Here is a 13,283-nt window from a genome sequence, read left to right as displayed (position 1 = left end):
ATATTTGATCCCCTTTACTCACTTCGCCCTCCCCCAATCCCCCTATATTTGACCCCCTTTATCCCGTCTACTCTTCCAAGAAACATTATTTAAACTATCATTAAAATCATTTAAACACTTTTTACCTAGACTGTCTGAACCCATATAAAGATTAATTCAAGAGAAAATGTGATATTTTAATCCGAAAGTTGTTTTTAAAACATTTTTAAGAGCTATATAGCATGAAACTTGTAGAAGAGTTTGCCTCAGCAGATCCCACTGACAAAACAGTATTTTCTTAAAAATGGAACAAGATTCTTTAGAAAAAGTTACCTGCCAGAGTATGTTTTATGCCAAAAATTTGGATTGTTTTAGAAGCATACAATTTTTTCAGCTTTTATTTTCTGTATTGAAAGTTAAAAGTTGGTTTTATCTTTACACAACCATTACGTTGTATAAGGCATAAGAATGATATTATATACTAGAATAACTTACTTTACTTCTGGTAGAAGAGGAATTATTATTATTAATTCTTTGGTACTTGTTTTTAACGTAATCTTTATCAAAAATATGGCAAAATATGACGTACTTTAAAAATGAGTTGTAGAGTTTCCCACCCCATTGCCTTGCTCTCCAGTACCTGCACCAATTCTTCCTTCCTCCTCCTCACCCGTCCCCATCTTCCCACTTTGTTCTGCCCCAGCCTGGTCCTCCCCAGCACCATTACCTTCTTCTCTCACCTTCACCCTCCACCTTTTTCAACCTGTTCCCCCCCAACCAAATCCCAGGTCTCTCACATTTATCTTGGACCAGTACCCCTGCCACCTTGATCGAGACCCTGTTCTTAGGCCACACCCCTTCTTCTCAGCTTCCTTCCTCTCACCTCTGACCTTCCCTGTCCCTCCAGACCCCATCTTAAAAAAAAAAAAAAATGAGTTATAGACATATGACTTCTACCAATGACTTAAATAAGTTCTCCTTAAAAACAACAGAAAGTTTTATTTCATAGTGGGGATCTACAAGTGGTTGCCAAGACCTCTTCTCGGGAGTTGCTTGAGTTCTGCTCCCCATTCTATCACCTGGCTTTGTGAGAGATGCATATTTCTGTGGTGCACCTTAGAATCACCCGTAGAGTTTTAAAATTTTCTATGCCCAGACAGCACACCAAATCAGTTAAATTAGATCCTGGGCTGGAGACCGGAGGCTGGAGACCAGAGGCTAGAAGCTAGGGGTGAGGAGGTGAGTGGTCAATATTTTTAAAGGTCTCCTGGTGATTTCACTGTGCAGCCAAGTTTGAGAACCTGGTCTAAGGTAAGCCCACTTTGCCTTCACACCACTGTTATTTCAGTAGTGAACATTTGATCCAGGCTGGGCCAACCAAGTTTTTCTCTTGGAATTCTGGAACTGGGACCGAAAAATAAACATGATTATTATTCTGCCATATTCAAGCTGTATGTGACATGAACATGTAAATTCAGAAATGGTTGGCAGCCATGTTCCATAATGTTCCAAATGAAGAATTGAGGAAGCCAGTATGTATTTTTAGGGCAAAATATAATTGCTCACAGAGCAAGAGCCATGAGAAACAACGTGCATGAACTTCCTTAGTTCACCACTGCAATCCAAGCCCCAGAAATACTCTTTAATCTCTCAAATTCCATAAATTAACCAAATACCTTTCCAAAAGCTCTTCTTTTGCTTGCATTAGTTTCAGTTGCATTTGCAATTAATCGAGTCTCAACTCATTTATGTCATCAGTAGAGGAGTTTTTTGTTAAGTATGGATAGTCCGATTTTTGTTTAATTTAAAGCTTTCTAATACTCAGAGCTGACTGTGGCAGACATGGAAGTTGCTGCTTAGATGACCTTCAAGAGAACCTGCTACAGGAGACATAGTCAACTGACAGCTCCAGTTGTCAGTCTTCTGGATCCACCTAGGCTGCTTCCTAGATACTCTGTAAGCATGCTGAGGGGATTTATGCCAGGCCACTCCTGCCTGAGGCAGGACTCTTCTGATGAGCTGCTGTTTTTTAAATGAAATCCTCATCAACCTAACTGAAAATTTCTCAGAAGTGCACTGAGATATGAGACTCTCTCTCAACCTAATTCCTTTCCTCCTTTCAGTGGTATCAGTCTTACATGGCTATCCGAAGATTCTCTCTACTCATTCCTGCTCTCTCCCCTTTTTCTCTTCCTAGGTGTCCATTCCAAGAAATCTACTGCCTGTTGTATTAGTCTGCTGGAGCTGCCATAATAAAATAACAGACTGGATGGCTTGAACAACAGAAATTTGCTTTCTCACAGTCTGAGGGCTGGAAGCCCAAGACCAAGGCGTCGGTTTCTCATAAAGCCTCATTCCTTGGCTTGCAGATGATTTCCTTCTGAATATGTCCGCACATGCCCCTTCCTCTATGTGTATGCATCCCTCTCTCCTCTTACAAGGACACTAGTCACAGTGGATTAGAGTCTCACGCTTATGACTCCACTTAACCTTAATTACCTCTTTACAGGCCTTATCTCCAAATGGAGTCACATTGAGGTTTAGAGCTTCAACAGATACATTTTGAGGAGATTCAGTCTATAATCCCTGCATAATATCCTTTCAATATCTGCTTCTTGAACGTTTTAAAATGATGCACTGAACAAAAAGAAAATGGGCTGACTTGGGTAAATAGTGAGCTCTATACCAGTGAAAGTGTTCACACAGTGCCTTAAAGACCACTTCTCAGTAACTTTTTTTTCATTGAATTTAACAGTACAAAGTAACTGGAATCTGTCAGCCTAATAGTAGGTAAAAAGTTTATTTAAATTAAGACCTGATAGGAAAAGAATCATAGAAGACATTTCTGGCTTGGAGCTCTAAGGTTCCTTTCTTTTCCATGACTTTATTTGTACATAGGTGCAAAAATATTTGTCTGTTTTAGTCACTCATGTAATCCACATACCCAGAATAGTGTCTGACATATTATGTGTGTTCCACATATAGTTGTTCAATAAATGAATTTATTGTTGCCTTCCCAAAACCTTTAGAATTTTCTTTGAAATGGGCTTGTGGTGGAAAGTAGTCATAGGATACAGAAATGAGTCTGTAAGTTCACTGGATGCTTTTCTTGTCCATAAGATAATTGCTTTATCATGGCTGGTCCAAAGCATTGCAGAAGTAGTTGACTGCGGCTCAGGATATGCCTCACGGCCTCAACGGTGTACTACTTGTTCCAAACGTACCCATGCTCAGTTCCCCTCTTTTTCTGACTTTCTTACATTTACATATCTTGTTTCAATCTTTTTACAGTGTCAATCTGATTTAGTAATCTGGCCTTGCATTTTTAATATTAATATGTACCAAAAAAATGTCATAGGCTGCTGACCCACATAAGAGCCCTTCACTTTCACGCTCTGCAAATATGAACACAGCTGGGGCTGGACCCGGAGTAAGGCACAGGATGAACCTCTGGCCAATGCCTCTTCCACTGGATAAGATCCAATTTTCAAATATAAATTCTCTGTGAAATTTTGAAGCCTGGTATAGCAAGTAATCCAGGTGCAAGTTCATTTTCAAATCAGTCTCATTTGCAGAGAACAAACTACTCTAATATAGGAGCAATGATCAAAAGTTTTATTGCTTCAATTTCTTAGTACAACCTGAAAGAACCTGCTTTGTAACTCCGAGGAATGGGTGAGGCCTACCATGGGCTGACTTGAGTACTGTCACTTCCTATTCAGTTGGGCCTTAGCTCTTCAGACATTCTACTACCTTTGCCTCTATATACACAGAGTAGGTACTTGATAATATTTGTTGCTGAATGAATTAATTAAAAATTTATCACACTTATCCCTAGAGGATCTAGTGGCCATATCTTCTCCCAAATTCATGTCATTAATAGCAATATCAAGAAATCTGAAATAAAATTATTTCAAATATACCAGTCCTGTACTGACCATAGAGACTAATGGATTTCCAAAAGAAATGAGGCATTTATTAAACAAACACACAGAAAAGTCCTCTTTCCAGCAGTAACACCATTTCCAGGATGAAAAGAAAGTTGGAAATACTTTGACTCATGGAGACTGAGACTGGAATTACAATTTCAGACAGAACAGAGGTGAATAGCTCTGTTCTCACGAATTAACCATTATGTTTACTGATCTATAACCTATCTCTGTAAATGGTAAGTTCTAGGGGACTCTGTAATGACTCTGTCACTTGGATTTCTTCATGATACAAAGCTCAAATAGCACCAAGTATGCTACTTTGGCCTTCATGTTCTCTGCCAACTCTTTAAAAGTAGGAATCCATATCTCTTGGCAAAGATCAAAATCAAAGATGAAATGTGTCAGCCTGAGGTTTAGATGCGCGTGCTTGCTCGCTCGCTCGCTCGCTCTCTCTCTCTCTCTCTCTCTCTCTCTCTTCCATTTGCAAGCCCATCTCAAACATAGTTAGATGAAATTTATGAGTCTCTGGAGCCTCTATGGAGATTACCGCACATTGGAAGTTTGGCTGAGAAATGGGGACTTGATCCCTATAGTTGAGAGTATTTAGGCATGATTAAATGAGAATCAGAAAGCTCTTCCACCTAAAAAATTTATTTATCTTCCTTTCTTTTTCTTCTTCATATACTTTAGGTTTTTCTACTGCCTTGCTTTTTTACATTCACGTAATTATCAGTAGTTGCTTGCTCAAATTCATCATCCATAGTGCTCAGTGGTAACTGGGAGAGAAATTACACCCAGGAAGATGATCAAGCACAATTTCTGGCATGTGTCAAATACTCAATACATGTTACTTTTGCTTTTATTCTCACTTTTGAGTTCCAACCATAATTACTCATTATATATTTGAACTTTATCTGTCTTTCAACTAAAAAACAACTGTGCTGCATGAAGTCACATATATATTATGTAATTTTATATTCAGTTCAAAGAGTTGATAGAATATAGATATTATTCACATAAATTTTTAAATATACACCAATTTATTATTTACATGATGCAAAATATCTATAGTGGAAGAGAAGTTTATTTTTCTATAACTGTCAGTGAAACATCTGATGCATGCTTAATATGAACCGTAGTTTTAGGAGTCATAACACTGCCATTTGAAATGAATTACCAGCAAGTAATCTTACCTCCCTACTTCAAAGATACAATATTACAAAGACACAATATTAATTAATTATGTCCCTCTCTGGCTGTCCTTTCATTAGTCTGTTCAATTTTTCATAGTTTCTTTTGTCTTTCAACAATCATATTCTGGCAACTTACTCTGGTAATTAAAGTTGAGTTCAAAGAACACTATGAACTTTCATATTATTCATTCTCTCATTCATTCTTTCCATCATTAGGTTCTGCCTTTTCTACTCTAGATCCACACAGCCTAATTTAAGTAATATACCCATCCCAGGTTTCCACACCCATCCCAACATGATCTAGAATCTCACACTCATACAGTCCAATTACTAACCAGAAAGATTCATGTACTGCTCTCATGAAAATCTGTCCCACTTGTTTTCTAATTCTCTAAAACTACTAGTTCAAATGTAAAGCCAGGTGAAAGAAAAATGAAGCTAAAGCTGGTCCCCCTAAGGAGTTGTTTTGGAATAAAGCTTTAAGGCCTTTCCCTCAATTCAAATTAATAGGCCACTGTCTCTTCTTCTACTGCCTTAAGAAGAAATAAAAAATAAAATAAAATAGAATAAAAATAAAATAGAATAAAATAGTACCCACTATGATCAATAGTATTTAGTCACAAGAACTTCTGTTTGTGTTTACTTCCTTGCCCTCTGAGAAAAGTAAATATTTAAACACTAATTTATGATGATAAAGTTAAATTTTACATTTACAAACATAAAAATAAAGAAATGTCATTTGTGGCAAAAAAATCAAATTATTTATGTTTCATTATTTAATTTCTAGACAACAACAGAGGTAAGAATTCTTTAATGTGATTTACATCACACGAGAATCTTATTTTCTTGAAATTCTGAATTTTCTTTTTAAAATTCTGAGAAGGCCAAAATACCATAAAACAATCGAGGTCTGCACATCATAAGTAAAACCCTTCAACTATTATTGAAACAGAAGTATAATTACACCCAGGAAAAAGATAATATCAGCAGAGAAAAGATGCCTTAAGTACTCTATTTTTTTTGCAAAACTGATGGACATGAATGAGCTCTAATATCATTATGTTTAGAAATGGCTTCATCCAGATCCAGCTGTACATCGTTAACGTTCACTTCCATACAGCCATTGTAATAAGAATTCACTGGTGTTGCGCTGAATGGAACATCTGTAAAAACAGAACATTAAAATATTAGCCCAAGACTTTTAGCATTTTTTCTGCTTACAGTTGGAGGAATTATTCAGACTTTCCATTTCCAACCAAATTTGAATCCTAAAGGAAAAGTTAATAATGTAATTCTATTTTATAAATTTTTATTAAGAGATTCCTCTGTAAATAAGGTATTGTGCTTGGCACTGAACTGAGCATCCACAAGTTCCTTTGATTCCATAAACACAATCAGTTCCATGCAAACCTAAGATAAACACACTAACGTGTAAAAAAGATCATACTCTTATTTATAATGTTCTACTTCAATATTGTCTCTTTAAATTTGACAGTTTAAGCATTGTTAAATCGTTTTTTGCTCTAAATTACAGCTACTTGGAAATCTTTTTTTAGATGCTATGATCAATATATCTCTTTTATTATTACTGGAATAAAAGCAAATTTCTATATTTTCCAAAGAAATAGTTTCTTGCTGAGTATATAATGACAGGTCATGACAGGGAATTCACTTATATGTAATATTTGGTGTTCTAAAAAATAACAACTTTAATAATGCTTCATTGAATACCTTTATGGCCTTTGGGGTCTTTCTACACTTTCACTTTCTTTATCAAACTTAATATTTGGGTTATATCCTTGCATTTCTAAGAACTACGGTTCATCTTAAAAACATCCATCTCTCCATTGCTTCCTCTTTTTTTGGCATCTCCTTTCCATTAATTTTAATTCCCAATGGATATTCTTCAGCCCTCATTCTTCTTCTTCACACACACACTTTAAATTTTCTACCTCTAAATTGACAATACCGTGAATAAAGTCCATACTTTTCTGTGGGCTCAGAGCATTTTTTTAAGAAATCCTTTCAAGTCTAGCTGAGCATCATAGATTATGCCACTATTATAAAAAACCTCAGAATCATCAATTTTCCCTAATTTTTAATTCATAACATGTAATTTAACAAGCCTATTTTGCATATCAATTATAATTTACTCATCCCATAGTTTACACTTACTACCTCAATTTTCAATTCCCCTTAATTTTCCTCACTCTTTCTCAACAGTCAGTCTTCAGTACTATGGTCAAAGACTTGGAACCATTGAATTTTTCATATTTTTACTTGTTTTGAACTTTTCATTGCTTGTTTGATTTCCTGAAATTGCATTCAAATAATTTGTGAATAAGGTAGGTGGATTTCAATATTGAATTTATTCATTTAAACTATAATCATAATTCCTAATAATTAATCCTGGTAACTTAACTTCTTTATAATCAACCATACTAATTTAACTATCTATATGTATTTATAGCCTATTTACTTCTAATTCTCAAAAAACCCTGATAAAAATTCTCTATATGGGAAATGAAGACCCTAGTTCAGTAGCTTCCTCATCTGTAAAACAAGGATAATAGTACCTACTTCACTAAACTATTTTGAAAATTCAATGAGTTGATAAATTCGAAACACTCTAAACACTACGTAGACTGTTTATTATGTACCAACTGATGGTAGTATACTTGTCACTGCTGTTATTACTACTACTTCTTCACCTGGACCACGTCAGGAGCCCCCAACTCATCTCGACCACTTTTGCCTCTCATCTGTCCATCTCCATCCATTATACACAATGGATTTCTTAAACTGCAATATTTATATACAACTTCCTTGTCTAAAACTTTTTTAATGGCTCTTAAAATAAGACTCAGGACCCTGAACTAGGTCTACAAACCTCCTATCTCACCACCACCCAATTCACAGCCTCATCCTGCAATGCCATTCCCATTGCTTTCATCATACTGATCTTCTATATATTCCTCAAGAATATCAATCAACCTCTTCCCATTTTTCCCACACATGGACCATTTTACTTGCATACTAACGCCAATCCTCACCCCCACCACCTTGTTAAATCCATTTTATCCTTCAAATATCAGATTCATATCTTAGTCTCTTCAGAGAGCTTGTTTCTGCTCACCATAACCAGAACAAGTCCCCATTTTCAGGCTCCAAAATCAACCTACATTTTCCTTCATAGAAGTTATGACAATTTTTTTTTGATCTTTTCCTAATCACTTGCTTAATGTCTGCCTTTGCTACTAGATTGTAAAACTCTTAACAACAGGGATGAAATCTATTTGTTCATTACTACATCCCTAGTGCCTAGGATGTAGGTTCTTAAGAAATATTAGGTGTGTGATAAATGGAATAAATATTGAATTCATAAGACTACTGTGAGGATAAAATGAAATAACGTATTCTTTCTGGCCAGGATAGTCAAATGTAGCAGAATTTGGTTAGTTTCAGTTCATCATAAAAATAAATAAATAAAATAAAAATGTACCAATAAAATGTCAATATGAACCCTCAGAAAAATAATAATGAACACTGGAATTTGGTCTTCCCTCTGATGCCCTTTTACTAAAATTATATATTTAAAATATCATTGATTTGATTAAAAATACACTTTTTAAAACTGAAGAAAAAATAAGATACCTGGAAGGCCACCCAGGTAAGTGACCACTGTTCCTTTCATTGCTTTATCCAAGACAGCAAATTGTCTTTGAAGGTCTTCAGAGTAGACAATATCTTTTTTAAGTGGAGTTGACAACTCCAGGTTTTTTCTGTTGACTCCGAATTCCAGATGGAATTGTTGAGTGGAACAAAGATTTATGGCCTCCATCCGAAATATTACTGTATTTTCAACAGACACCAAGATATCCTGAAAAACAGGCAAAGACTCAATATAAGTGAATATAAAGATAATGCCACTTAAGCGTGAGTTTGAGTTTTTGAAATTCAGAAACTGAATTTCAATGAGGGGGGAAAAAAAGTATGATAGAGCCTCCAAGTTTAAATGAAAAAATTACTAATTATTATAAAAATAATAATTTTAAAATATATATTAGATTTACAAACTTTAGGTTTAGCTAAGATATAAATGTATAGTGGCTTATGAAAATTCAGTAACCAACAGAGTTGTACAACAACAGGAACCTAAAATAGTGTCTGAAGCAATATTTTGCTGTTGATGAGCCTTCTTAACTTCAAAACTTATATATGAAAAAGGAAGAAGCTGAATTACTCTTTGTTGGGGAAAATACTCGAGAAATTTAAAGTGCTTTAGTAAGCACATGCCAGCAAAACTGAAAGGATTTTTGTGCCACCCAAGCAATCCTATAGACTTGGGACAAAATGAATGAAGAAGTTCCAAGAGAGAAAAACCAAGGATTGCCAGCAGTAAATTACAGAGTATTTATAAGAAGATTCTCGAATGAGAAAATGTATTCATTTTGCTGAACTTTTCAAACTGCTGATACACAAAATTACTCAACTTGTTGACAGTGATCTATGCATACAGCTTATATGTGTGTAGAGGAAGTGTAAAACATAAGAGAAAATAAAATCAAAACTAAGATATCTATGTTAAGTGAAGTCTGTACTTTGCAAATAAAGTTTATTTAGGAAATCTGTTACTGTGTTATACAGTCCATATCCTTGAACTCATTAAGACTTAAAGATGGCCAGCTGAGAAAATGTTCCAGAATGATCAGTAGTATGTGGAATAACATTATAAAAGAATGTACACAGATTTTGAGAAAGCAATCTGACATGCAAATAATGGAGCCATCGAGACAAACACAAAATGATAAAATAAATATCGAAGACATGGCATGTGTTAACCTCCATACAGGAATTTAATGTTAAAGATAGGAATTCAATTTTGTTTTTTTTTTAAAAAACCAAGGAAACAAAAAGCTTAAATCCAAATGTAGTAAGCTCCTGTGGTAAACTGGAGCTAAAAACTCAGCAGGACCTTTTAGGTTGCTTAGGTTGACCACCAGAAACTCCCCAAAGTCATCCTTTAAGTTGTAAACAGCACCCTTGTTTATTACCACAGGTATTATTCAATTATATGTCTCTTTCTCAAAGGTACAGAGAACACAGAGAACATCCAAGCCAACCTTGGCACAAATGCATGCTTCTTGCTTTAACTTGTTGGAATGCACTGCATATGACATATGGATAGAACACTTAGCCTCTAATAGAAGGCTGAATAATACAGATCTTCTGATAACTCTCATGTTTCCTTTTATCCAAGAGTTTTTCCCTGTTCTTCCTCCTAATTTCAAATCAGAGTTGCCAGCAAGAAGCCAAGTGGACTGGTTTTAGTTTTCTCTAGTCTTTCTACTCATGGGAGTAGATTAGGAAAGTACAAAACATTATAATTAGACACTAAAGTAAAAAAACATTATAATTAGGCACCAAATATCTGAGAGCAGATTGTAGTCAGACTCACTTCTATTGTGTTAGTACAGACTAATTCCCATGATACTTCAAGGATTCTGAATAAGGGTGGATCCCTATGTGCTCTGAGAAGGCTCCAAGCAGCCTGTGTGTGAGTCTACCTAATCTGAGCTATAGATACAATAGGTTTTTTAATCTCTCCCCAGTACTACTTGTTTCAGACTTTAGAAATAAATCAGCAAAAAAATAACATTTATTGAATCCTTAATGATGTGCTAGAGATTGTGTCAAATACTTTACATCATCATCTCATTTAATCTTCAAAATAGCATTTTGAAGTAAATACTGCTATTATATCCATTTTACAGATTAAAACAACCACCACCACCAAAGATCATAAAGGTTTAGAATAAAGATACCTGAAGCTTTTCAGAGGTGGAGTCCACCAAGGACAAGGCAAAGGGCACTGTGTAACCAGAAACCAAAGCAAACATAACACCAGTGCCTGTGGATGGACGAATACTCAAGGACACATTTACTTGCCAAGCCTCAGGATTCGATGTATTATTATCTGTTTAAACAATGAAACAGAAGCAAGATCAATGTACATCTAAAGTACACCACAAGGAATTATTACAATATTATCAATACTGAAAGCCATTTTTGTGCAATACTAGAGATTTTAGTTCTCTTTTCTTAATGATCTATATAACCTAGGCAAAACAAAACAAAAGAAAAAAATTTTTTAATGCCAGCAAGAAACACATAAATGGAGCTCCATCCTTCCGTTCTTCCTAGAATAGAATTCTGGATTGTGGTGTTTAGGAATATTACGAATTTTCCCTGGTTGCCATTTAACAGCTCTTCTTTCTGCCTTGCACATTCACTAATGCTCTAATCTGAGTGGTCATATTTTATAATTCACATTTAGAAGGAAGTTCAACAAATCTAGTGTAATATTTCTCAGGTAAAATTTGGGTATAGCTCCCACCACCGCTGCACCACTCCTCATCCATAAAGGGGTCAGGTTAGAATAGTGAGAAGGAAAAATACGATTTATATAATAGGGAAGTTGAGTAGTTCAATAGTAGAGAAATACCCTGAAGTTAATAGTTAACTCTGATATTTGAATAGAAACTCTTTTCTGTGATTCTCTTATAATACCATTCTTTTTCTAAATCCTTGATTAATAGCCTATCTTATTAGAGTGCATGCTGTAGTCTCTACCATCACTTTGTTTCCCACAGTAGTCACTCGACAAATATCTGTTGAATTAATATTCCTAAAATAATTTGATTCCTTAAAATATTAGTACACGATCTGAATGAAGTCTCCCTCATTTAATATAAAGTAATATATAACAGTAGCCCAAATACCACTTGGAGGCTTTGGAAGGGTTAATGTGAACAGAGACAATAATTTTCCTTTGACAAGATGTTCTTCCATTTAGCCATAGCTAATGCTATTACATTTTTCATTATAACCCTCTAATTCCCACCCAAGAGAAAAAATATATATTATATATAATCATTTTGAAATAAGTAAATTTACAAAGACAAATGAAAATGAATATGCAAATAAATTATAATGTAACATTAAATATATAATGTAACTATATAAAAATATAATGTAACTTTCTAATTATCCATGAAAAACTAATTACTGATAAAGTAATTTTTTTCAGACAATATTATTCTAATTTTCATATTTTCTGAGATTTTTTCTTTCAACAAATTATTGTGGCCAATTGTTTCTATATTTAGTCATCAACCCAATTTAAACATTTTTTAAAAAAATTCTTCATTTACAGAACTGAGCTAAAGTTAAAGACACTGTTAATTTATGTTAGAAAAACAGAAAGTACTAAAGTAAGTTTCTTCCTTAAAACTGGTTCTTCCATTTTTAGGCTGCAAATACACACATTTAAAGTATAATTTAAAGCAGAGCTATCAGATTAACATTAAATTTATAATGCAAATTCTTAGTACTGCAAATAAAAAAACTTCTAAAACAGAAAAAAAAGGCAAAGAACCCAATAAAATAATTAAGATATACCACATGAAGAGATATTCAACTTCAGAAGAAATTGGGATGACAAAATTTAAAACTATATACAAGATTTAATTTTTCAACTTTGATTGGAAACAAATCTCAAGCATAAACTTTGTTGGTAGAACTATAACTTGATAAAAACGTCTTTGGAAGAGAGTCTGATAAAGCTGTAAGAATTATACACTTGCATAACCTCTGAGAGAAATAATCTAAGATTCTTTCCTACAGAATTAATTATATAAGGGTACAAGGGTGTATGTCCAAGGCCATTCATAGAAATATAATTTGTAAAGGTAAAAACCTGGGTCAGTCTGGCAAGTCCACTTTGGCTGTAGAAAACTGGAAAAAGCACTGTTCCCACCCTTATAACAATATCAGGTGCCCAATTATCTACATAACCACAACTTTCCTTGGACTATCAAAGAGCTGAGATTGCAGAGCAACTAACTAACTAGAAACCTAAAGAAAGATAGGTGCTTCTGAGGAGAGACAGGATGAGAGTACTCTCTTATCTAAGGCAGACACCAGATACTATATAATTTAACAAGAATTTAGGTAAAAATTTTAACTACTTGCTAAAGTCCTAGTGGGAGCTGGTGTGGGAGTACAGAAGCCCTGGGAACTGCTGATACATAAGAAATTCATACCCATTCACGGCCTCTTCTTCACAAACCTTACAGAGTGCTCAAGAAAAAAACTGGCAGCAGAGAAAGAGATTAGA

The 13,283-nt window shown here is 34.6% G+C and overlaps 1 protein-coding gene across 1 annotated transcript in view; it reads right to left on the bottom strand.

Moving 5' to 3' along the window:
* Positions 1-4,752: 4,752 nt before the first annotated feature.
* The window catches only part of PROS1 (protein S), a 66,897-nt gene continuing 58,366 nt past the window's right edge, over positions 4,753-13,283 (bottom strand). The window contains exons 13-15 of the mRNA XM_039878249.1: positions 10,930-11,081; positions 8,759-8,984; positions 4,753-6,267 (exon numbers count right to left, since the gene is read on the bottom strand). Of these exons, the coding sequence (XP_039734183.1) occupies positions 6,116-6,267; positions 8,759-8,984; positions 10,930-11,081 (530 nt within the window). The 3' untranslated portion in view covers positions 4,753-6,115. The remainder of the gene's footprint in view (positions 6,268-8,758; positions 8,985-10,929; positions 11,082-13,283) is intronic.

The sequence above is a fragment of the Pteropus medius genome, unplaced genomic scaffold (genome assembly GCF_902729225.1).
Source record: "Pteropus medius unplaced genomic scaffold, Ma_sr-lr_union100, whole genome shotgun sequence".
NCBI classification, from domain to species: Eukaryota; Metazoa; Chordata; class Mammalia; order Chiroptera; family Pteropodidae; genus Pteropus; species Pteropus medius.
This window is presented reverse-complemented; position numbering and strand designations above follow the sequence as displayed.